Source organism: Haliotis asinina, chromosome 8, assembly GCF_037392515.1.
Source record: "Haliotis asinina isolate JCU_RB_2024 chromosome 8, JCU_Hal_asi_v2, whole genome shotgun sequence".
Taxonomy (NCBI): Eukaryota; Metazoa; Mollusca; class Gastropoda; order Lepetellida; family Haliotidae; genus Haliotis; species Haliotis asinina.
The window spans coordinates 1,446,471-1,474,434 of record NC_090287.1 but is presented as its reverse complement, the minus strand read 5'-3'; the positions used below and the strand labels follow the sequence as shown (position 1 = coordinate 1,474,434).

The window sequence follows — 27,964 nt, the reverse complement described above, 5'->3', positions numbered from 1 at the left end:
TGGGAAGATAAATGTCAACGACATTTTTCCACAGTGCTGATATTTTATAATAGACATTGCACTGATAAATAATTGTGCATTTCTTTGACACAATTCTTCTATGTGTTGATTATGTTTTTAAATATTCGTTTTTTCACACTATATTTGACGAACAAATGTTATGCAATGTATCATCATTTGAGGTTTTAGCGGATGGAATCGAACTTTGTTTTCTTCCATATATATGCCATTCAAAACGATATAAATAATTATACTTTAATAACATCTTTCGAGTTCAGTCGTGTGCTCGCGTGCACAAACCTCAGGAATTCTCATAATGTGTTTCTTTACAACAGGTAATATACATGATCGTGTTGAGACTGTTGGAAAATAAATCGACCCAACAGCAAATAATTAACCAGGTATTCGAATAACAATTTAACACGGCATCATCTAATTTTATACGGTATATGCTATCTTTTTCACTGGTGTCGTACTAATTTATCCCGTGTGAGAAAACCTATGAAAAGAAACTCAACTAACATTAGTCGTAAGGAATAGTGTTCATACGGGCCCATCAACCAGTCACGTGATGACCACAGTTTGTTGTTGTGAAGAGGACAGCCATATTGGTTTATACTTCAACGATGAGAATGGAATGTCAACTCTCACGACGATGTTTTCCGTCCATTGACACATCTTTTTGGCACCATGCTGGAAAATGCTAACGTGTAGGCTTTTCGTATGTAGTGCATGTCTTTTGTTTTATGTGTTTGTTCTCTTTGGACATAGTCGATGGCTAGCAAGGTGCAAGTTGCCAAGTTCCCGGTCTACACGAATGACTTTAGCGATGTCCCTCGACTAGGGCCAATATCTCATGGACACTGGAATATGGAAGAAAATGAGATACTTGATCGGTTGAATGATGATAGTTCTAAGAACCGAGTGGAAATTCTGGAACAGTTAATTATAACTGTAAAACGAAATGGTGGTCGATTACCTTACAGTGAACCCTTGTCAATCTATAAGGGATTAGCTCAAGCGCTGTCAGATTCAAGTTGGGAAATTCGCCTTAAATGCATTCAGCTGTTGAACGAAGTCATTCCTCATGCAAAAGAGGATCTCGACTATTTCATGGCTCCAGTCATACACAAGCTAATTCCCAATATTGGGGACACCAAGGTGACAGTCAAAAGGGCAGTCATTCAAACCCTTCATGTCTACATGAAGTACACACATGACGTTCCAACACTTCTGCGAGAGATTGTCCACATCGGCTTGGAAAATGACGATAGTAAAGTAAGAAAAGAAACCGTAAGTGCCTTGCCTGTGATTTTAACAAAAGAGTTTGCACATGAAAACTTCTTTGATGTTATCCAGTCTCTGGCTAAAAAGCTGCTGGATTCATCTGCGGAGGATAACCTGCAAGATTCGTCTTTGTTCACCCTTGGCAAGATTGAGGCATTAGTTGGGGAGAGAGAATTCAGCAATTACCTGCAGAAACTGTCATCCCCTTTGCGTAACTATTACTTGAAATTGTCAGGAAAACAGGCAAATGGGTTCAGTGAAACTCCTACCCTCACTCCACGACAAGGCCCTACTCCTGTGCATAGTGTACGTAGACCAGTACACGTTTATCCAGAACCAGAATTAAACTATGAAATTCCATACCAAGGTAACATGCCATTTAGTAACATCAATGGGTCTGTACAAAATGAGCGACATGCACAGTATATGGATAGTCTTCATTTCGGCATTATTCCTAGTCATGTGATGAACCACATTAATGATCAGGAGAACTTTCGCACTCGTGCACAGGCAGTCGAAGAACTTAAGTCCATAGTGAAAGGTCTTGAGGATTATGAACTTGCTGAAGTTCTCATGCCAGAAATGGTACCATTTATTAACTTCCTCAGCCAATTGCTTGATGATTCTAACTTTAAGATTACAAGTGTAACACTGGAAATTCTCTTCCTTCTTGTGGAGAAGCTCAGAAAGAACGTAAAGCATTTTTTAAAACCACTGATTTCGGCTCTCGCCAAGAGGATGTGTGATAACAAAGCAGTTGCCCGACAGGCTGTGATGAAAGTTGCCATCAAAATGATGCAGATCTATGCCCCAAAGCCAGTATTACAAATGATCGCAGAGAACTTAAAGCATAAAAACTCGCGTGTTCGACAAGAGACCATCAATGTGATTATTGCTGCTTTGTTGACTTTTCCCAGTTATGATTTTGACCTTCCATCCATATGTCAAGTTGTTGGTCCAACATTAACTGATGGTAAGAGACAAGTGCGTCAGGCAGCCCTTGAGTGTTTTTCAGTCTTGGCCCAGGCAATGGGATCAGGTAGATTACAGCCTCTTGTCCAGGCAGTGGATCAAGTCGAACTCACTACTGAAGGTGAAGGTCTCATGGCGGCTGTACAAGCCCGCCTGGCCCGAAGACAGCTTCCACGACTCAATTCTGATGGACTTGTGGAGTATGCAACTCCGATTCCATCATCAGCAACCCATCGAACCCCTCCAAACATGGCCCAGGGTGCAGACATGGAGTGGATCTTGTCAGTGAGCGGTACTGGCTCTGCAAGGTCATCCAGATCAGACCCACACATGGAGTTGGAGTCTGTGACAGGGTCAGCACGCTCTACCCCAGCAGTTCCTGACACACCCACCTCTGCCCCTAGAAGGTTCATGAGTGCAGGAAGGGGAAGGAACAAATTCCCTTGGGAGGAAGAAAAGGATGAGAGGGCAAGAAGTTATGAGGGTCCACCTGGTTCTGCACCATCACAGGTGAGTCAACCTGGGAATACTGCTTAATTATTATATGAATGGTGATTGTTTTGGCAAGAAGGGGATGGGCCCATTCGTAGACATCAGGAGCAAACTGTTTTCAGTTGGTGAGTGTTTGTATTTGATGCAATGAATATCATGAGGTGATATTTTGTTTTGTTGAATCTTTTGATTATAGAAGTAAAACCTGATTCCTTGATAATCACCTGGGCCTTGTTCCTCAAAGCAGTTGTAGTGCTAAGATGATTGTAATTCCCATACTGAAAGTTCAACACAGACTGTAGTAGAGCTACAATTGTGTAGAGGTACAGGGCTCAGGAGAATTTTCACTTAAGTATGCTTCCAGTCTTTCCGAGAGAGGTTTGGGGAAATACTGGGAGCAGTGGTGATTTGGCAGATAGAACTTCATGTTGTTATTTAACCACTGTTTTCAAGGAGTGTTTTGTCTTGTCTAAACTTAGTACATGCTGCTCTGAATCTGATATGGATGGAAGACTGCATGCGCTAACCATGCTAACTCACTGGAGCGACAATACTAACATGAGTAGATCACTGAGTGTGTTGGTTGATACACTGAATTTCTTTTGTATATAACACCAAGTGTTGGTCATCTTGCCAATTCTGTGAGTGATGGATGAGTCCATTATTAGAAGTGAAAATAATGGACACTTAGTGACTTGAATTACATTTGAACAATTTATAAATGCTATGGTCAGTTGGCAAACGATTTTAATTGTAAGATCAGCCTAAGGTTGATTTCCATGTTCTGTGAACATTTGCTACAATTAAATTCAAGTCCATCGACCCCTGACATGATTGTTGTATTTTTGTGTGTGTGTATGTGTGTGTGTCTGTGTCTGTGTGTGTCTGAGTGTTTCAGTAATTAGGTATTAATATATTAGGTATTAGTGTAGTGTCAAAACCTGTGCATACGTCACTGTCCGAGGACTGGTTTAATGTATTGTAATAGACAAAAGGTGTTAATTACATGACAGAGGTGCCGGAGCAGCTTAACAAGATGGATCTGCTAATGTTAGACATGTCCTTTATGCAGTTCTCGAACTTGGAGCAAGACAACCACAAATACATACATCTTTTCACAATGACCCATTAACTTTGTCATCAAGGATATGAAAAACACATTTTGTAATGACAGGAATGTCTTCATGAAAAAAGGATTCAGATCATGATAACGCCCCATCTCCAGGCTTAACCAGAAGTAGGCGATGATTGGCGTATTGTCCAGTGTCTATTGGTGTTATAATACATTTGATGATGGTGGTGATGATCATGCCTTTCATGCTTACAACTGAAATCTTTCAGATATACCCTACTTAAGTCTTACATAGGTTCATTGGATGAGACTATGTAGATGCTACAGATTATCAATGCACAAAGCCTCTGTCTGTGTTAACTATTGGGCATCATGCTCAACATTCGTTTTTAGTCCATTTTCATATGTTTAACTTTGTGCAGTTGTTAATCATATTGTAAAACAGTTACACAATGTTACTGCATTTACCACCTTGGAGTAACAGGGAGGTTATAATTCCACCAGTAGGAATTCATCTCTCAAATGGTTTATGATATGTAGTTGCAGTTATATTTGGCATGAATAGTTGATTCCATCCATGAATGCCCCAATGTACTATTACATGCTTCTGTATACTATATTTATTCAAGAATTCAGGGTTTCTGTTCACTGACACTGAGTCCTATTAATCATAGCTTGTGTAGTCAGCCATCATTGTGTTGGCTACCTGTCGTGTGTTAAATGTCAGTCAAGAGGCTAGTAACATATTACAATACTTTTGGGGTTAGTTTGTAAAGACTTGGGTCGCTTTGACCTTTAATCTAAGTTGAATGATGCATTGTGAAGATTGACAGGGTTAGTGAAAAGGATTTGACATGTAGAGAATAGAGCTTTGATGAAGAAAACTGCTGGTGATGGTGGAAAACATCTAATCGTCATGATGAAGTCTCTTGTCTCTCTTGTGAATTTCTTTCTTGCATGGCCAATGTCATGCGTAAGGCTGCAGTTTCATTGAACTGTGTGTACTGTAGTTCATATCTGTTCACTTTTGGAGATCACATATACTCAACCAGGGTACAATAATACAAATACATAAATCATTTATTGACATCATTTTAAGTAAACCTGTCATTAAAACTACTCATTTTGACATTTAATTACCTTAAATTGACCTTTATGACACTGACAGTATTGCACAGTTCTCTCCCACGGATGAAAATTCAACCAAGCAGAGGGTAGCGCCTCTGTGACGTAATGTGAGGTATACCTGTGTGAGTTGCTGTAGTATTCATGTACATTTCGGGGGTAGATTATCTTGTTTATACTGAAGGATTGTCTCCTGAATCGTGACAGTGGTTTTTGAATATGAAAGCCTTGTGTTTTCACAATCTACTGCCATTTAATCTTGTCACCTTCTTTGTTTATTTTCTGAGATAAAACTTGTTTTCATAGATGATTCTGTCAAAATCGCTTCTTGTCATTATAGTTATAAATTGTTCTGTTACAAGTGGTGTCATGCAGAATCTTTTTGGTCCTGATTTAAAAACATATGTTAGTACGAGTAGAAAGTAGTTTTGATCTTTTAACTTGATGAAAACAAACCGTGATCTAATTGATTCTCCAACTGACCTCAGACCGTGATTCCACAATTTTAGGAAATGGCAGCACCCTGTCACAAACATCTGCCAGTTTTGAGAATAAATGCTAGTTACAAAATGTACTCAAAACTACTTTCTTTGACTGGTAGTGAAATATGTGTTTGATTGATAGACAATAGGGTTTTGCATGACATTGCTTATAACATAACAATTTTCACACTTGGGAGCAAGGTGGGTGTCAATATAATACTACTTATGATATTATTGTCACTTCGAATACAACCTTGATTGCTTCTGAGGAGGAAAGCAATATGTTACAAGTTGTGTCTTGCAAAATCCTTTTGGTTATCATTTAAATTTAAATATCAATCATTTACTACAACTAGTGTGTTGTGTTGATTTTTTTTTAACTCGAAAACAAATCTAAATAGCATCTTCTATCGTGGAAGTGAAGTAGGTGTCGAACCACCCGATTTAGTATGTACAGGCTTCCTCAACACTAACTTTGCACTCCCAAACCACATATTTAGCACGAACTGAGGAATCCCATGGAAATCTGTGCATGGTGACACCATCACCTGACACCTGGGAGCATTTGACAACAATCTAACAATTTGTCATGTCTTTGTTGACATCGAGAAATCAGCAAGTTGACAAGCTTGTTACACATTTTGTATACAACTAACTGAAAATCCTTCTGCACATGATGTCACTGTGGTTACATAACCTGTGTGTCACTGAGTGGTTTCATTGTTGGGTGAGAGAGAAGCAAGAAGACTTCCACAAGTCTTGCATATGTAATGATTAAAAGAGTTGTAAAAAAATGTGAGTCAAAGTACGAACTATTGAAGGACAGGCAGGTACTCAATTCTCTTTGCCTTTAGCACAGTTTATGAATTTGATAGTTTTCCCATCTTGTTCTATCAAATCATTAAAGTTGTTTGAATAGATTTATGAACAAATAATTAATAACATTTTCCGTATGCATTCGATATGTATTGAAAACATTGCTTCCCATCCACCTGTGATGTGACATGAACCTTTCCTTGTTCTTTATGATATCCTGAGAACAGTTCATGGTTTGGGCTTTGGAAATATATTTTTGGAATAGACTGATATGCCAATTAGCAACACTAGCAGAAGCTAGACCATGTGTTATGTGAAAACCACTTCATATATTTGGAAATATTTCCAAATAGGGCTAATAGGAGTGGGGACATGGGGTAGCCCAGTAGCATTCGTTTGTCACACTGAACACTTGGTTTGGATTACTTACATGAGTGCTATGTGTGAAGCCTGTGTCTGTTGTTGCCTGCTGTGTTATTACTGGAATATTGCTAAAAGTGGCATAAAACTCTACTCCACTATGACGTGTTCAGTGAAACTGTGATGATATCCTGAAGGGTTGACATGTTCAGGAACACTTAGAATGATGGCATACTGATGGGTTGACATGTTCATTGACACTAATATGACATACTGAAGGGTTTGCATGTTCATTGACACTATGATGACATACTAAAGGGTTGACATGTTCATTGACACTATGATGACATACTAAAGGGTTGACATGTTCATTGACGTGGTAGAACACAGATGTTCGTCAAACTGCATGAAATATGTACTTGACTGTATTTGTTCTTTTTCATTGTATGTACTGTTTTATTTCAAACCTGTAGTTATATGTGTTTATCAGTCGTGAATACCTGTAAAAAGGGAAATGTTTTCTCAAATATGATGATACCTTTGACATGGTAAAGATTATTCAAACCTCATCCTGTAATGGAGAAGGCTCTAAAGAAAGAAGAGGAATAATACTACAGTTCTCAAGCATACAAAGCCTTTATTGCCTCCATAGGTTAACCATCAAGGCAGTTTTCATGAGCTATCAGTTGCTGATGCAGCATAAAGTAATGGGTATTAATTCCTTAGGTAGGTACATCTAGTGGTGTTATCAGAGCTAATGTCTGCACCCAGAACCCATATGAGTGACAGGAAACAGTTCCAAATTTCCTCTGATGCACCCAAGTATTGTACTCAACAAGTTTCCACTTCACATACAAATTCAGAATTTCATGGCTCACAGATCATTCCTTGATAAGCATGGGGCTCATATAACTCATTGATCACTCATGGCAATACTGGAGTTGCTTCTTACAAAGAGCTACTTCACAGCCTCTCGCAGTAGATTTGACAAATACGATGAGGGTGTCATTGTAGGTATCGTTTCTGATCAGTCTTGAGTTGAATATACTGATTGACCTCTCTATGGTACTGAAAGTCTCTTGGTTACATATTCCCAGAGTGATGTATTGTTGACTGATGCAGAGACTCCTCAAAGTCAACACATCCTTCATGGTTGCATTGAAACATGTACTTGACAACCTCTTGCATCACTTGACTAAACAGTGGTGTCAAATCAATAGGCTGATGCAGTGTTTTATGCTGCAGTCTGCCAAAAGAGAGGTCCTATGTAGTCGTACCCTATTCTGGCTATTGACACTGTTTTTATATCAAATAAAGCCATTATCCATGTCAATAAAACAATATGGTTTCTTTGGGTCATTGTTTAGTGTCGTGTGTCTTTGTTTGGTTTGAAGAAAAAAACAAATTAAATTCTAAGGAATGTTCATGTCTGGTTCAGAAGGGTAGCCTAGTAGGCTGTTCTGTACAGATTCGATGCACAATTCATCAGATCCTCACAGTGTTTGTCTTGACAATTATAGGTATTGGTTTAATATTTTCCATTCATTGTTGATCCCATTCATCCAGTGCTTGTTCGAAGAGCGCAATGAATGGTTGGGGCAACTGATTCTACTTCTTCAGGCTCACAGGACTCCCTGAACTAGCTGGCAGTAGGAACTCAATCTGTCTTCGTGAAATGTTATATGCAGTAGCTGCCGGAAGAATGGGTTTGCACTGACTATTTTAGCTGATTATCCCTTTAGAATTATTGAAATGTTCATTAAAACTGATATTGTCAAACAATGTGAGGGATATTATAAGTAATACTGCCAGTAGTCAAATATCCTTCATGTTACCGTCTGTCAGGGTAACACTGGTAAAAGTCCTAGGTAATAAAAGCTAGGGAATCAATAGTTGAGGTTGGCAAATACATTATTAATGGCCAAGCCGGACGTCTTAACCCAAATGCTTGGTGAACCTTTCTATAGGCTCTGTAATCTTGAATCCTGGCAGCTTTCACAAGTAAGGTGGGATCTGATCTGAGGCAGCTATACAAATGTAAAACTGTTTTTCTTTGGAGGTGTTTTGACAGTGATTGATAATTCTTTGATTAGGTTATTGACATGTAGGCGGTTACTTCTCACAGGGATATGGGCAAATAATCACTTCTTGAAAAACTGCACACACAGACATCACATACAAGAGAAAAGTGAAAATATATTCCTTTCCCTGAACTCCTTTCACGTTCTTTGAAGGCTAAACTTTTGATCAACCGATGGGTAGGTGTGTTCAACATCAACATTGTATGAAAGTTTGATGTACTTATGCATGGCTTATATGAAGTACAGTCATCTGCCCCTAATTTTGTATTTGGTTTGTTGTGTATTGTGAGAAATTAATTGTACTATTTTTAGCAGTTAGAGCCTTAATTATCACGAGAAGCATGAATCAGGTGTCAGTCTTAAGTATGTATGTTATGTCAACATATTCCAGCTGAAAACACTTGTCACTGAAGGGTGTCACCAGGAAATCAAACGATATCTGCACTGTCACAAACAAAACTAGATATGTCATCCCCTCAGATTTTCCCTACAGGTTGTTCATCGTTAACCTCAATGTGAGAAGGTTACTAACCTGTTCGCAGCCTGCCAATATCATGTTAGTTTCTTGTCATTTTCACCATTGATCGTAATGATATGGGGATAAGAGGCGAAGCTGATTTATGCAGTCTTAATTCATGTGTGTTTGTCTAGGTTTGTGTATAGTATGATTAATGAATTACTTCACATGGAATTGAAAATGATGAGATGATCATTATTAGTCTATGCTGCTGTAATTAAGGCAAGTTAATTGGTGGTTGTATGGTCAGTGTCACCAGGCCTTTGGTTATGTTTTGTTGATAATTGTTGACCAACCACTGCAACTACCAGTGTATGTCCTGCTCCACTGCAACTACCGGTGTATGTCCTGCTCCACTGCAACTACCAGTGCATGTCCTGCTCCACTGCAACTACCAGTGTTTGTCCTGCTCCACTGCAACTACCAGTGTATGTCCTGCTCCACTGCAACTACCAGTGTATGTCCTGCTCCACTGCAACTACCGGTGTATGTCCTGCTCCACTGCAACTACCAGTGTATTTCCTGCCCCACTGCAACTACCAGTGTATGTCCTGCTCCACTGCAACTACAAGTGTATGTCCTGCTCCACTGCAATTACCAGTGTATGTCCTGCTCCACTGCAACTACCAGTGTATGTCCTCCACTGCAACTACCAGTGTATGTCCTGCTCCACTGCAACTACCAGTGTATGTCCTGCTCCACTGCAACTACCAGTGTATGTCTTGCTCCACTGCAACTACCAGTGTATGTCCTCCTCCACTGCAATTACCAGTGTATGTCCTGCTCCACTGCAACTACCAGTGTATGTCTTGCTCCACTGCAACTACCAGTGTATGTCCTCCACTGCAACTACCAGTGTATGTCCTGCCCCACTGCAACTACCAGTGTATGTCCTGCTCCACTGAAACTACAAGTGTATGTCCTGCTCCACTGCAATTACCAGTGTTTGTCCTGCTCCACTGCAACTACCAGTGTATGTCCTGCTCCACTGCAACTACCAGTGTATGTCCTGCTCCACTGCAACTACCGGTGTATGTCCTGCTCCACTGCAACTACCAGTGTATGTCCTGCCCCACTGCAACTACCAGTGTATGTCCTGCTCCACTGCAACTACAAGTGTATGTCCTGCTCCACTGCAATTACCAGTGTATGTCCTGCTCCACTGCAACTACCAGTGTATGTCCTCCACTGCAACTACCAGTGTATGTCCTCCTCCACTGCAATTACCAGTGTATGTCCTGCTCCACTGCAACTACCAGTGTATGTCTTGCTCCACTGCAACTACCAGTGTATGTCCTCCACTGCAACTACCAGTGTATGTCCTGCCCCACTGCAACTACCAGTGTATGTCCTGCTCCACTGAAACTACCAGTGTATGTCCTGCTCCACTGCAATTACCAGTGTATGTCCTGCTCCACTGCAACTACCAGTGTATGTCCTCCACTGCAACTACCAGTGTATGTCCTGCTCCACTGCAACTACCAGTGTATGTCCTGCCCCACTGCAACTACCAGTGTATGTCCTGCTCCACTGAAACTACAAGTGTATGTCCTGCTCCACTGCAATTACCAGTGTATGTCCTGCTCCACTGCAACTACCAGTGTATGTCCTCCACTGCAACTACCAGTGTATGTCCTGCTCCACTGCAACTACAAGTGTATGTCCTGCTCCACTGCAACTACCAGTGTATGTCCTGCTCCACTGCAACTACCAGTGTATGTCCTCCACTGCAACTACCAGTGTATGTCCTCCTCCACTGCAATTACCAGTGTATGTCCTGCTCCACTGCAACTACCAGTGTATGTCTTGCTCCACTGCAACTACCAGTGTATGTCCTCCACTGCAACTACCAGTGTATGTCCTGCCCCACTGCAACTACCAGTGTATGTCCTGCTCCACTGAAACTACCAGTGTATGTCCTGCTCCACTGCAATTACCAGTGTATGTCCTGCTCCACTGCAACTACCAGTGTATGTCCTCCACTGCAACTACCAGTGTATGTCCTGCTCCACTGCAACTACCAGTGTATGTCCTGCCCCACTGCAACTACCAGTGTATGTCCTGCTCCACTGAAACTACAAGTGTATGTCCTGCTCCACTGCAACTACCAGTGTATGTCCTGCTCCACTGCAACTACCAGTGTATGTCTTGCTCCACTGCAACTACCAGTGTATGTCCTCCACTGCAACTACCAGTGTACGTCCTGCTCCACTGCAACTACCAGTGTATGTTCTGCTCCACTGCAACTACCAGTGTATGTCCTGCTCATCATTGATCACACTCCTTCATTCTTACACTTGCTGTATCACCTTTCTTCCTCATAACACCTGAAACTCCCAGTGTTATCACCCCACTTACTCCTTCATTCTTACACTTGCTGTATCACCTTTCTTCCTCATAACACCTGAAACTCCTAGTGTTATTACCCCACATACTCCTTCATCCTTGTGCTGTCACCTCGCATACTCCTTCATCCTAGTGTTGTCGCTGTAGGATGGAACCTAATGTGTCTGATTCAGAAATAAACACAGATATAGTTTCAAAATTTTAGCAGGATATTTTGGTGTGTTTCTGTGTGGCTGCTATGACTGGCCAAGCAAGGCAAGATGGTGTCAGTTCGTTTTATTGGTTGTTGGGAGCTCACTGATCCAATAAGAGACATGAATGAACTGAAAGGTGGGCAGGAGGTGGTCACATCATGCCGACAAGCCAGAGAAAGACTATAGTACAGTTGGTAAGTCTTCTTATCATAGGTTTGGATACTTTTGTTCTGGGACTGTTCACCTAGATATTCATCTGAATTTCTTGTATGTGACCATAGATAAGCTGAATTTTGGTGTCCAAAAAGGCAATCTGTAGAAAGGGGCATCAACTTAACTATGGATTACATTTTCATCAAAGTTATTTTTCTGGTGGTAAGAAATTGTCATTCTTATCCTCCAGGCATGTAATTCGGGGGTTGGGGGATGTAGTTGACGCCTTGTCCGTCCGTCGGTTTGTCTGTCTGTCGTCATTTCCGTCCGTCGGTTTGTCTGTCTGTCATCATTTTGTTTCTGGAGCATAACTCAAAAACTGTTCAACATTTTTAGACCAAACTTTAAGATATAATGATCTCAGCCTATAGTTGTGCCTTTTGCTATTTACAGAGTTTTGGATTTGTATTTTTTGTTTTTGTTTTTCCATGGAACATTTTGGTGTTAGTCTAATGGTGGGTTGGGGTTCGTTTCCAGAGCAGAACTCAAAAACCATTCAATATTTTTATGCAAAACTTGGTAGATATGTGTGGTAGACCCCAAAGTGGTGCCTTTTGCTATTTACAGTTTTCTGTGATTTATCATTTTCCTGGTTTCAATTTAAACAATTCTGACCTAGTCTCAAAATGGAGGGATAGGCTTTGTTTCCAGAGGACAACTCCATCAAACCATTTGATATCTTTCAACAGATCTTAGCAGATATACGAGACAGATCTTGAAGTGGTGCCTTTTGCTGTTAACAGATATATGGCATTTATATTTTTCATGACTTCCATGCAAACGATTCAAACTTAATCTAAGAAAACATCAAGTAACTGTCAGATGATTTGTCCTTTCAAATATGTAGGGGCCGGGGGATATGTCATCTTTTGATATACATGTATCACTTAGTGAACAACAAGAGTTATTGTTGGGAATCAGAAATCAAATCCTCTATGGATTCTTGGAGAACTTTAAGAGCGATTATTGATCCCAATCAAAATATGTACATTTTTAATGTAACCGCCAATTTTAAGGTTTTTTCCCCAAATATTGTTCTACTGGTTTTTTTACAAATATTACAGTATTGCAAGGAAATGCATGCATTCATGTAAGAAAGAAAGAACCTAGAATTGTGATAATACGATAAAAGTGGTTAAAAGTTTACAATGCTTTAAGTTAATGAGCGCATGTTTGTTCGTGAATATTCGTCAAATTTAATAGTTAACATACTTCATTGAAGTGTGTTACACTAAAACGACAAAATTCGAATAAATCCAAAATATGTTTTTACAATTGATGATTATGTTTAATCCTTCTTTTGATCAATCTAAGTAAAGTTTGGCTCAGTATTAGACGTGACACTGCTTATATTGAATTTGAGTCCAACAAACCCCAGTATAAGGTCACATCCAAACCCTAGTGTAAGGTCACATCAGGTAACCTTTTTCAATTAATCAATCAGAACACAGCTTACCAAATCGCTAAAGGTAACTTTTGAATGATTCCAAATGCTATTTTCCAATACGAATTCTTCCAAGTGATGCCCAGGGAGCACACCACAACAGTGAGTAAACAGTGGTTGAAAATAGCATTTTTTTCAAAGATGTTAGCTTGAGGATATTTTAGTTAATTGTTGTCATGTCATCAGAAAGCCCATAGCGTATGTACTGCAGGTCAAATATTGGTGTTCCATGCAGATTTTCATTTGTTCAGAGACCAGTGTAACTCCTTTGGAACTGTAAACAGAAGCTGTTGTCTGATTGGTTAAATCTGATTGGCCGGCTTGCATTTGATTGGATGGTCATAGGGTGCTCAAAGGTTAGCTGACGCGACCTTCTACTAGGTTTTTCCAGACTCAGTATAGCAGTGTAATGAATAATACTGAGCTTATGTTGACTGAGACTGTTTTGATGGAAGTTCAGTTATTTTCAATCATTGAACACCACTAACAAAAGCAAATGACGTCAATGAAGACGTCAGATACCATGGCTAGACAAAACCTTTCGCCGTTTCAGTTCTAATTTTTTTTCTTTTTTTTTTTTAAAGAGAGCCCAAAATAGCCCATCATCTACTAATGTGATCAACTAATGATTTAGACAAAACATGCCCAATAATGTACTGGAAATATTTTCTGATGCCTTAAACAGAATTTTTTTTATCTGAATTAGCATTTTGCCAAGAGAGATACATTCTTAGGACCATAACTGGGTTTATATGTTGCTTGATACATTTTACGCATTAAATAATTTTGTCAATCTCGCTATTTCTATTGGTAAAACAGTTTGTTTACAAGTGATCCAGCATTTTCTGTCAATTACTCTTCATTTTGAGTCGGTAGTGACTGCAATATGGTAATAGCTAATTAGGTGAACTGAAGTTCCACACTCACACAGTGTGTGGTACTGAATATGAATATAATTGCGTAACATCAAGAGTAGTATTAATAAACCTTATTACTAATATATAAGTCCTGATATTGAGAGCGTTTTATTGCCAGATACTGTACCAACTTATTAACTTGCATAATTCATTACTGTATATTTCACTGTTTCCAAAGACTGATCATTATAAGGTGATATATGAAGGCTGGTGGTTTGGCTTATGTGCAGAACATACCATCATGATACCAATCTTATGGGCCAAGTTAGGTGTCTTACTGTCATGGCTGGATCACTTTTATCTCAGGTTCTACTCAACACTATGATTTTAGGAACCCTTTTAGATGAAGTCTTTGTTCATATGAGATGATATCTGTTTCCTAAAGGACCTTACTGTGTGTCAGTTATAGTGTAGCAGTGCCCTTCTATCTCATCAATTCTGTTGTCCACCTCTCTTATCACGTGTATTTGCTGCAAACCAAATGGCGGCATTATATAATAGTGATCCATTGAAATTAAAGGAAAGTTTCACATTCTCTGCCTCAGATACAATATACAGCACAACATCTGATAACATTGATTAAAGATTTGGAAACTATGTTCACACTTATTTGTCACTTGGTATACATGTTTCATCAAGTCAGGCACACAGTCACTTACCTAGATATTGTATTTTTATCGGCCAAAACCTGCAAGTTTTTTTAGAAAGAAGAAGGGGTATTAAATACAGTAGTGCTTGAAACACTTTATATATTTTATTGTATGTACTGTTTTCAAACTTTTAACCTCTCTCCTAACCCTGTATTGGTGGCTTATCTATGAATTTATGTATAATGATTTATTTTTGCATTGCATTGTACAAGGTGAGACCTAAGTAAACTGTCTGTCTGTCTGTCTGTCTGTCTGTCTGTCTGTCTGTCTGTCTCCCTAACCTGCGGAGTGGAAGCTACAATGGTTAAGGGATAGGTGGCTGGCGATTGAGGGCCTGGTTGTATTTCAATCCCAATGGGGCTGACAACCCAACAAAAGTACTAGAATCTGTACATGACTATATGTTAAATTTTCACCACTTCTAAAAGGGCACTGTGTATTCATAATGATTTCTATAGAGCTGGTTGATAACTTATTATTCATAATTATTCATTGACTGAATCAATTAGTTTTTTTTAACATAAAATAACTATACTTAATTAATGTGATAAGCAGTTTAGGTAACAGCTAGCCACTAATAGCTGCTCACTTCTGATGTGGCTAGCTCATTTCTATTAAAAATTCTAGAAAATAAATCAAGTTGATGATATGGAAATGCTAGAAGGTGCAAGACTTCAATAATAGGCTTTTCAATGACAAAAAAGTATTGAATGGTCTCTCTGAGGTACAATATTCTCTGACATGTTGTGTTTTTTATATAACTTCATGCTCTGTCTGTTGATACGTGCAGTTGTCGAAAACTGCATAATACATATTTATTAGACTTGTCAAGTGTGGTGTTTGTATATCAGTCCATCTTGAAAATGTACCATAGTTCTGCAAGTATGTACAGTGAAAAGGTGTTTCTCCTTTGTTTCTACATAATTTAGGTCCTTTTATGACACTATGGTCTTCAGGCAATAACTGTAAACTATGAAGTTGTATATTTCTACAGGCAAATGTTGACGTCACTGCTGTCCACTTAGGCATGAAGAGTTGAGTGGGCGTACGTGTGGAAACATGAGTGGGACATACCTATGTTCCCTGCCACCCTTTGTAAATACTAGACACTACACGCAGTCTGCTTGTTTACTCACACACCTTGCACAACTAGATCAGTCTAATGTCTCACACACCTTGCACAACTTGCACAACTAGATCAGTCTAATGTCTGCTTGTTCACTCACACACCTTGCACAACTAGATCAGTCTAATGTCTGCTTGTTTACTCACACACCTTGCACAACTAGATCAGTCTAATTTCTGCTTGTTTACTCATACACCTTGCACAACTAGATCAGTCTGTCTGCTTGTTTACTCACACACCTTGCACAGCTAGATCAGTCTAATGTCTGCTTGTTTACTCACACACCTTGCACAACTAGATCAGTCTAATGTCTCCTTGTTTACTCACACACCTTGCACAACTAGATCAGTCTAATGTCTGCTTGTTTACTCACACACCTTGCACAACTAGATCAGTCTAATGTCTGCTTGTTTACTCACACACCTTGCACAACTAGATCAGTCTAATGTCTGCTTGTTCACTCACACACCTTGCACAACTAGATCAGTCTAATGTCTGCTTGTTTACTCACACACCTTGCACAACTAGATCAGTCTAATGTCTCCTTGTTTACTCACACACCTTGCACAACTAGATCAGTCTAATGTCTACTTGTTCACTCACACACCTTGCACAACTAGATCAGTCTAATGTCTACTTGTTCAGTCACACACCTTGCACAACTAGATCAGTCTAATGTCTGCTTGTTCAGTCACACACCTTGCACAACTAGATCAGTCTAATGTCTACTTGTTCACTCACACACCTTGCACAACTAGATCAGTCTAATGTCTACTTGTTCAGTCACACACCTTGCACAACTAGATCAGTCTGTCTACTTGTTTACTCACACACCTTGGACAACTAGATCAGTCTAATGTCTACTTGTTCACTCACACACCTTGCACAACTAGATCAGTCTAATGTCTACTTGTTCAGTCACACACCTTGCACAACTAGATCAGTCTAATGTCTGCTTGTTCAGTCACACACCTTGCACAACTAGATCAGTCTAATGTCTACTTGTTAACTCACACACCTTGCACAACTAGATCAGTCTAATGTCTACTTGTTCAGTCACACACCTTGCACAACTAGATCAGTCTGTCTACTTGTTTACTCACACACCTTGGACAACTAGATCAGTCTAATGTCTACTTGTTCAGTCACACACCTTGCACAACTAGATCAGTCTAATGTCTGCTTGTTCAGTCACACACCTTGCACAACTAGATCAGTCTAATGTCTACTTGTTAACTCACACACCTTGCACAACTAGATCAGTCTAATGTCTACTTGTTCAGTCACACACCTTGCACAACTAGATCAGTCTGTCTACTTGTTTACTCACACACCTTGGACAACTAGATCAGTCTAATGTCTACTTGTTCATTGATCCAGAGTCTCACATGGATTCTGTTTTTGTATTCGTTGATTATCCCATTGTTTTTTCCTAAGGTTAATTTACTTCTTCATACAAATATTCAGCAGAACCTTAGACTTAAGATTTGTTGTCACCAACTCCAGTAGGACCCTCTTCACTTTTAAAACGTGTATTACAAACACATCGTGTCACAATTCTGGTCAGTCAGATAAGGGATATTTTGGTATGAATACCATTATGGCCATTAAGCTCAGGTACTACAGGATACATGTCTTGTATATAGGGCTGTGCAATATAACCGGTTTACTGATATATACCAGTTCAGACATGAAAACGGTACATATTGCTGAAGGAAAACCAGTTTTTGACATGCGTATGAGAAACTTCGTAACCCTAAGAAATCTTAGGATATTTCCCTATTTTACACCCAAAGTCAAGTTAAGTTTGGTTTGAAGTTGTGTTCCCAATGTTTGTTCAAGTGTTTCACAATGTTTTAGATCAGATTGTTTTACTCATAAATGACCAGTGATCCCTTATATGTCCTGAATGGGTCAATTTTAAGTTCCTGTCTGAAATCTTAGAATTTTCTTTGAGAGAAGAGAAACTAGTTCAAACCAGTAACTACTGTATTGATGTTAAATTATTGAATTATTTGTGCCAAATATCATTTACATTTTGGAGGGTCATGATTGAAGGTTCTTATTAAAGCTTGATCAAACACAGTGATTTTGTTGTGACTTTGCTTTATAAATCAAACATTAATGATATTATTGTTTTTTGTTTAAAAACAATTCTTTGCAATATTGCAATACATATGGCAATATATGCTTTCACATCGCAGTATGAAAATTCTCAGTAATACCCCTGCTTATGTGTCATGTGTGTGTGTTTTGATGGCACAGTAGCAGTTTCCACGAATGGTGTTGCAAAGTAACAGGATGTTGGGCGCTGTAAGTTTCACATGTCTGTCTGACCCACTGAAAATTCACAGGATCCACAGACTATAAATTAGACACACATTTCAGAATTAACATTTCTTATAAGGGGCGTTGAAATTATCAATAAACATAGTATTTATACACAGCTAACAAGCGTGACATGCCACATGTGACAACTTTTGTCAAAGTCATTCTCAAATATGCAGTTACACACTGGGGCCGGTTGGTTGTAGACTTCCGCCAGACATTTGGTGAATGTGCTAAATTTGTCAGAGTGTCAGAAAAAGCTTTCAATTTTAGCTTCTCGGTTATTTGTTTCAAGGGACAAAAACAGTTGGTGTATGTAATAGATCTGGACAAGAGGTACCACTTGCAGTCTCTCGCCAAACCATTTGATTCTATTCATGCTAGCTTCTAGTTTGTCGTTATTTTTTATATCCCTGATATGAAGTAACGAGTGTATATAGCGTTCATTCTGTCCATCCGTCCATCCTTTCGTCCGGAGCATATTTCTGAAAGTTTACATGCTAGGTTCACCAATCTTCACACACATGGTAATCATTACCCATAGATGTGCCTTTTGCTATTTTGAAGTTTTCCCTAATTTTACTTTTTGCTGTTACCTTGGAAACGCGACTTGGTACCAAATGTGTTTGGTTACCTGGCCACAGCATATAACTAAAACTATACATGCTAGGTTCACCAAACTTAATACACAAGTATGCCATGTGGTATTTATTTGCAGAATGTGATTGTTCCAAGTGTGATGTTAACTTTTCACTTTTCAAAGTCTTTCTTTGTGAAATATAGTTCTGATTGATTCTAAATAGTAGGAGAAGTATCAGTGTTTTAGCTCGTCTATAGTAATGTGGTTATTGTTATCCTCTGCAGCTAGAACTAATAGTGTAGACTGGAATAGTCCAAACCTACCAAACCAGAGTGCCTATTGTAAGATGGCTGGCTGGGTTATATTGGGCCGTATTGTTGGAAGTTGTCAGACACAATGAACCATGCTCCATAATGAAGGAGGCAGTGACGTCAAGAGTGCTGTGTCCATGTTGTCTCTAGTGACGCGTGGGACACCCTAAACATTTGACGATCTTTCTTTGTATTGGACATGAAGCATTTATTGCTGGCAGTTTACATTCTCTGGTTTATCATTGGTGTTATATAAACATCTTTATTGTGATAAGCTATTGATGTTCTGTCAAGTGTGAAGAATGATAGACTGTCAGTGACTTTATATAGATGTTTCAAGACTGTTGGCTGGAATTAAATGTATGTTGAAAGGTGACTTGTGATTGACTTCGGCAGTAGCAATGGAGGTGTAGCCATGGTGTCACTTTCGTTTGTAGTTTCATGACTGGTCAGTTTCAAAATATAGATGGGTTCTAGCATCCTTGAAATGTTGTGTGAAAAGGACCCCATAAATTTGTAGCGTATGATTGTTTGTTCTAGAAAAGGACCTCCTAGCAAAATGAAATACTTCTTCTGGATGCTAAGTCAAAACCCATTAAATATGTGGCAGCTGAAATACAGCCCATTATAGACAATAGTGCTATAGCATATGAAGGGAAAATTCATTTTTGAATTCAGGAGAGTGTGTCAGATGTGTTCTCTTGTCATGAGTTAGGGTTTGAAGGAAATCTTAAGCTACTAGCCTTTAGAACCCGCTTTAACTTGCAAAGCATATTTTCTAATAAAGTTGGATTTAGTCCTGTCTGAACAGTTGGACAGGTCTGTCATCTTGTCATTTGATATTCTACAGATTTACTTAGGTGTGCTCAGTTTGCATATCATCCAATTTGGCCAATCTTTGAAACATGTCACAAGTCCCTTACAATGAAATATTTCTAAACCAAGTGATTACATGCAATATATTAAAGACTGGATTACCTCCCCTGCACCACATCAGTGACTGGGATCCAGGGCATGTATGCTGTTAGTGGTGTGATCAGACATAACAAGATAACATTGATCAGCTAGTTAATGAACCAATTTATCATGTTGGTTACCAGTGGCAAATAAAACATTTGTCATTTATCCCATCTGTAGATTATCAGTTTGTGTAACACATTTATATCACTGAGATAGACATTCCCAATTAGGGATTTTCAGTTTTATACCTCAAGATACTGATATTATTGTTGTTTTACTAGCCTGTCCTGTTAGATAGTGATGATGAATCTGATGATGGCATGCTCATATATCAAGGTTGTTTTAACAATACTTTACGACCATGTTTATATATGGGAACAAATGTTATATCTGTGTCATGCAGCAGATAATTAATCGTATGAATGGGTTAACATTAATAATTTTGATGAGTAATGGGGAAATGATTTTTAATGTTCGATTTATGATAGATTCACAGTAAGTATTTTGTGAGTCATAAAAATATTTCATCTGTAAAATGAGAAAGGGACATTTCCTTTGTCAAGTGAAATCTCACGACTATGTTACTTATGAAGATATGACTTGATTATGGATGCAACATGTTTCACTAGACAAATAAGATATTGTATTTTTATAATCTAATAAATCAAATTTGAAAAATGTTATTCAATATTTATTATGTGTATTCACAGTACATTTACAGGAAAATATATTGCCTCTGCTTGCACTTGTATAAATACTTAAAGACTGTTCTGCAGAGTTACTGAGTCACCTTAGTGCAGGAATACCTTGTGAAACCATGTGAACAGATATATGTTCCTATTTTATATCTCAAACATTTTTATCGGTGACCAGCTTCAAAAACAGTGCCTCCTCTGTATCACAGAGGTTTGTAAAGGCTAGATATTTGATTAATTCCCTGATGGAGACTTTCACTGTGGCAGGCAAACCCTGTAATACTTGTAATGTGTAGTCATGGTTTGATTTAGGTCTTTGTTACATGCACTGGTGCAAACCAATGTTACCTTGCTACCTAGATATTAGTCTCTTTTGCACCAGGTGCAAGTAATATTTTTGAGAAATAAGTCAACAATAAATCTAACATTTTAAGCATCATGTTAGCTCATTTTTCTTTTAAACTTTGAACAACTATGGCACCAAAACATTACTGTTTATAGACATGTCTCAGCTGTGCCAGCTCTGTGTTGCTGTGGGTGAAACCTCTGACGTTATTACAGTCCCTGCATTGCAACTGGAATTTGGCTGGTGCATCAAGCTTTTCATCTTAAGTTTCATGTGGTGCAAGTAGGTTAACATCACTTAAATCTGGCCCTGGTAGTATTTGAATTTTAGGCCACCCCAAAGGTATATTTTGTGACGTTAATTTTATGAACATGATGCCTGCTGTCTTAACATATTTTCAACACTTTTGGGCAGTTCTATTGTGTTAAATCAAAGATTTTTATCCGTGATCATCATGGTCGGTAGAACTCCAGGGATAAACCTGGCTCAGAAAAGATATGAGATAAAATCTCACATGGGATCAAAAACATGTGATTGTTTCAAATCTTATGAGATTCAACTGTTCATGATTGTTCAGAAGAAAAAGAAAACAAGACAAATATGACATTGTCATAATCAATTTCAAGTCAACTTCATCCTGAGTTACAATGAATCAATAGTCTGTAGATCTACTAGTATCACCATTGGTGTCTGCATTCTGGTTGTCATCAAGGTCAGTGACTTAACTTTTTAACACCAGAGAAAATATCAACTCATAAATCGTTATTGCTACTAAGTGACATATCATACACCATTTGAAAAGTATAAACCTACTGTTTATAAATATGAAAGTTATTTTTATCATATTTTTCACGTAATACAACTACAACTTAAATAAGTCAAGTTTTAATGAAAACGCAGGCATAAACATTTATATATCCAGATGAACCACGGACGAAGAAAAAATCGGAGCTATTTTTTTCCATTTGCAACATGTCATGATATCCCTTCACTTTTTCTTTCATGTGTTCATTTAGACACGCTTAGAAAATTATGATAGAAAGATGTCTGAAGTAATATGTATGGTCGTGTATTTCCCGACATCAGTGGCATTTCGCTTGATAACGTGATGCAGCGGTGTGAAAAAACCTCCATTTTAGAATCTTCAGCTGATAATGAATAACGTGAGGCGATTCCTTTGATTGAGGGTATTGTTCGAAAACTCTGAACATCAACAAAATGACTGCATCCTTGCCAAGAGTATTTTCATAGTTGTAAGAGGTGGTTTTATTGGATAAAAATTGGTTTCTAATGACGCTTTTTAGCCTCTGTCTGCAGTAAGGATTATGATTGGTCAAAATCTGACAAGTGACCTAAGTCAGCCAATCAGATAACAGCAATGGATACTGTCCCCTATAAACAAAAAAGAATGACATGATACAGTCGTGGAGTAAACATGATAAAGATTGAAATAGTAAGTTATAATGTTCGTTTGACAATTTTTGTGAGTACAGTGTTGATTTTATTCTTCAGTTTATTTGATTTGTTTAATTAGATCCCCATGCATTGCTAGTTTGCTCACTGAGAACTCTGATGTGGACCTGTTCTTGAAGCATGTGTGCGAGAATATGTTTTTCCAATAACATTGCGGAATATAGTTTATAATTCTGATCCTGTCGGTAATATATGGCCATTTGAAATATAAGAAGTGGTGACATTCATTATGAAGAATCATAGATTTGATAAATGAATCATATGTTAGGTAGGTTCCTAAAATTATATATCATTTTGATGCAACCACTGACTGGCCACTTTTTCAGCCTACGGTGTTGAATGGGTCAAGTTGTTTCTTCGTTTTCATTCGTAGTCTTTAAAAATTTAAAGATTTTAGTATGGAATGAGATGGTATTGCTTTTTGTGTGATGTTGCAGAACACAACTTCTGAACGTGAACTCTGTAGACCGTCGCACAGTGCATAAACAACACAGTACTGCGAGGTTCAGAGTTCGCAGCTCAGCTCATTTTGTGCAGCACTGTGTAGGGATGTTCGATGTTCCATACAGGAAGTTATGTTTCGAAGATTAAACATAGTTAGAAAGCGACGGGAATATCTTTGACAGAACTAAATTATGTCAAATCCTTTCTCAGTAAAATAGATTTAAAAACTTGCTTCTCATACAGGTGAGCAGGATCCTATATTAAAGAACAACTAAACTCAATTTTTTGGTACTCTTTTTATCACTGCATATGAAAGACTTCTGGTTCGTCATAAATGGAACACCATTTTTTTAAAAAAAACCTTGTGGTTAATTAATACCAAGCGCTTAAAAGTTGCTAAAATGCCGTCTGCTTAACTCTCACCTGCAAACGAAACCACAGACACGGTTGTGTAACGCTGTCGCCAGAGAACCGAAAGTGACGTAATAGAAGGAATGATTTCCAGTTAACTGTATATAAAATGTGTAGCAAACTTGTCATTTTGCTTATTTCTCGACATCACCAAAGACATGCTGAATTGTTGTGTTGCTGTCAATTGCACCTTGGGGTCACTACACACAGATTTCCACCGGCCCTGTAGTTGGTTCTTAAATTGGTTGTTTGTGTGTGCGGAGCGAGCGTTGTGGAAACCTGTGGTATATTCTAAATTGGATGGTTCGCCCCCTACCACGCTTCCAGGATAGGAAATGGAGTTCAAGTTTCATTGAGTTTATAAAATAAAGACTGCTTACTACACATTGCTGACCAAAAGGATTTTGCATGAATATAACGCTTTCTTCCTCGGACGCGAGGTTGTGGTCGAAGTGCCAATATTATCATAAATAATAATTATATCGGGCCCTGCCTCGATTCCAAGAGTGAAATTGTTATGTTATAAGCAATGGCATGTAAAATCTTAATGTCGATCAATAAAACACATATTTAGCTACCAGTGAAAAGTAATTTTGATTTTGTAAGTTGGTGAAAAGTAACTTAAAAAGCATTTATCTTCAGACAGGGTGCTGCCATTTTTTAAAATGATGAAGTCACAGACTAAAAGTCTGTTAGAATTATTGAGATTATGGTTTGTTTTCATCAAGTTAGAAAATCCAAACTACTTTTTACCAGTAGGTAAATGTGTATTTGAATCATTGCCAAAAGGAGTTTGCATGACACAACTTGTAACATAACGACTTCTTCCACGGAAGCAATGTGGGGGTCGAAGTGACATTAGTATTTTCTAGAAATATTATATTGCCTTCCACCTCACTTCCAAGAGTGAAATTGTTATGTTAGAAGCAAGGTCATGCAAAATCCTATTGTCCATCAATAAACCAGTAGAAAGTAATTTTGATTTTGTAAGTCGGTGAAAACAACCTTAAATAGCATTCCTTCTCAGCCAGGGCGCCGTCATTTTTTAAAATCGTGAAGTCACAGACTAAAGTCCAAAAGGAGGTTGCATGACATAACTTGTAACGTAACATAAGCGAGGTGGGGGTCGAAGTGAAAATACTGCGCGATAAATTTCTACACTTGGTAAATTTACTTAGTTTGTAAACATTCATTCACCAGTATGTAGACACTTGTCAATATATGTCTTTATATTTGGTCTCATGATCCTAATTTCTTTATATTCACACTTGTATGGATTTTGAAACTGAACAAAAAGAAGTGATCTGAGAATGTATAACAGGAATGTAATATCTAGACATTTTTTTTCTAGAGTTTGCCTGTATGACTCATAATTTGCACGCATGCCCTAGTGTATGTCGTGTGTATCATTACAACTTCATGACGAAAACAATGATTCTGTTGAAAGTTACGACAATCTAATAAAAACAAAATGCAAATATTAAAATTAAAACAAATTAAAGTTACAGGAGCAATGTCAGGCCAGTACCTTGTTCGAGGAATGTATCCATCAATATCCACAAAAACGAGTGATATATAATTCATCTGCAGATTTCCCAAGCGATGTGCCTTTCAACAATCTAATATACGAAATGTATCGTTTCAGGTTTTTCACATTCCTGGATAGTCTCATTGGTCATCCAAAATAGCACACCTGGCAACTAATTGCATAATGTGCGTCATTCTTTTAAAAAGTAATTTAGTTAGCTAATAATGAGCAATCAATCAATGTATTGGCGGTTAATCCTTGAAAGACGGGTGTTGTTTTACATAGACACAGACACGACAGAGTGTATTCAGTATAGATTAGTAAATGTACATACATAAACACTACCTTTTGACAAATCCCCCATTTAAATCCGCATAAAACTAATTAATCAATCCACGTGTTATTGGTTAATCCTTCGATCGATCCATACACAAGAAATGCCAAAAGGGGGCCTTTGTCGGGTAATCTAAGTGGCGTTGCCACTAATTATACCTGTTATAAATTCATTAACTGGGCATCAAGTGAATGATGACAAATAACGTGTAGGTTTATACCACCTAACACGGATTACAACCTAACGACACCAAGTGATTTTGACAGAATCGTTTATGAAAACAAAGATAACTCGAAAACTAGGCAAAGCAGGAGACAAAACTAAGTCATAGTAGATTTCATTTTTCACAACAGCTTTCGCGATTTCAGGTTTGTACAAACCTGTAAATGAAATAGTTTGACCCCTCAAATGTAGATGAATAGTGCACAGACCCTCATTTCTATACATACAATTACGTCACAGAGACGCGCCGCTCTGATTGGTTGAAATTTCGTTTATGTCTGAGAATTGTGCGCTGCTGACAAAAAGGTCAATTTAAGTTAATTAAAGGCTGAAACGAGTAATTTTAATGGTGGGGTTTTGTTTATAGCGATGTCAGCATGTGATTTTGTATTTGCACCCTACTAGAGTAATCTTTAAATCACTGCAGGTAGATTGAGTTCGTTTCATTGCCCAAGTCAATCCCTGCAACTCCATGCATATTCTATGTGTTTCAGTTGTTGGCATAATGGTTTCAGGCCGGTTGTCCACCTTTAGCGGACGGTGGGTGGGGTATATTGTTGTGTTGTGTTGGTGATGTGACTCAGCAAACCTTCATGGAACTGTTGCCTGAATAGAAAAGAGTGTCTGTTAGTGACGCTGTTGTCTTTGTTGCAGGCTTTCATGAGTGATGACCCGCCTCCAAAGCCTAGGAACACCTGGATAAATGACAACGAAACAGGTCAGGATGCTCGACGAGTGCCAAAGAGAAGATCAACTGTCATGGGAATCAATGCTGCTGAAGAAGCTCCAGAACATGGTAGGACTTCAGAATTCCATGCTATGGTTTGTCTCTGATAAAGCACATGATGTATATTCATATCCCCTGGCTTGTAAGGCTTGTAATCATTTTGTTTCCGGAGCATAACTCAAAAAAACATTCATTATCTTTCAACCAAAATTGGTACATAATCAAACTGACCCAAAGCCTTTTGCTATTTACAGATTTTTTTTATGTTTATTTTTATCCCCCCTGCATGTAATGGGAGGGGATATAGTTGACGCCTCGACCGTCTGTCTGTCCATCTGTCATCATTTTGTTTCGGGAGCATAACTCATAAGCCGTTCAATATGTTTAGACCAAACTTGATAGATATATTAATCTCAGCCTATGGTTGTGCCTTTAGCTATTTACAGATTTTTGGAATTTATATTTTTTTCGTTTTTCCATGGAACATTTTGGTGTTAGTCTTATGGTGGGGTGGGCTTCGTTTCCGGAGCAGAACACAAAAACACATGGACGGCCAACTTGAGGGAAAATACTACAACACAAGCAACAAATGACAACTGCTATTGAACACAACTAACAGTACATAATTGGGGATGATTGAAAGGTAATTCTGGTGTATAGTATGGATCTTACGGAAATTTGAATCAATTTAGAAAATGTATCAATGGTCGTTTTCCAACTCATTTGTATTTTACCTCCACGAGTGCCATGCCGTGTATGCGCTTCCGGTTTCATCAAGGGTGGGTACAGTTACAAATATTGTGATATTGTTTCATGATCTGCATTATATAGGTACTCAGTCGTTTTCTTTCAATGTATATGAGTTCAGATTCTGCTTATGAACGCGTATTTTCAAACATCCTTCGTGTCATGTCGCTTAGAAAAACCGCAAGGTTGGCCATGCCCTTTCGAGTCACCTACAGCTGTCAATATTGTGAATGTTGGAAGGTTTATCAAACAAAATCAAAATAAACTCACTAAATATGGTAATTTCTGTGCAGAGACAATAGCATTTACCTATTCACACCATGTAATTAATTCCAGATAAAATAGTTGGATATATCAAAAGGATGGCACATTTTTTTTGGGCATCACGATGCATGTGGACTTGTTTGTTTACCGCAGTTGCCATGATCGTTCCTGTTCTTCCAATCGATGATGTAACATTGAGATTGGTTTTGTTTGTAATTATTTAAGCCGAAAGTTACCAATTTTTAGGAAATGGGAAACTTGTGAGCTTTCTCTTCATCAAAGAACAAAAATATTGATTAAACTATCAAAAAATATTTCATTATGAAGAAAATATTAGATTGGGTACCACTCGATGTGGTGTGCTTGAAAGTCAACAATGGCCGTTATTTTCGACTGCGTGCCGAGAAATTTGGTGATCACATTTTTAATTCGCAGGCATTTCGTTTTAAGCTTCATATACATATTAAAGATTATATATTTACCAAGCTGAGAATTCCTGC

The 27,964-nt window shown here is 38.3% G+C and overlaps 1 protein-coding gene across 4 annotated transcripts in view; it reads left to right on the top strand.

Moving 5' to 3' along the window:
* Positions 1–584: 584 nt before the first annotated feature.
* LOC137295052 (TOG array regulator of axonemal microtubules protein 1-like) overlaps positions 585–27,964 on the top strand; it is a 71,097-nt gene continuing 43,717 nt past the window's right edge. For 2 of the 4 annotated variants that reach the window (XM_067826319.1, XM_067826315.1), the window contains exons 1-2: positions 585–2,769; positions 26,381–26,522. In XM_067826319.1, the coding sequence (XP_067682420.1) occupies positions 775–2,769; positions 26,381–26,522 (2,137 nt within the window). In that variant the 5' untranslated portion in view covers positions 585–774. The remainder of the gene's footprint in view (positions 2,770–26,380; positions 26,523–27,964) is intronic. The other 2 variants (XM_067826318.1, XM_067826317.1) reach the window with 1 other exon arrangement.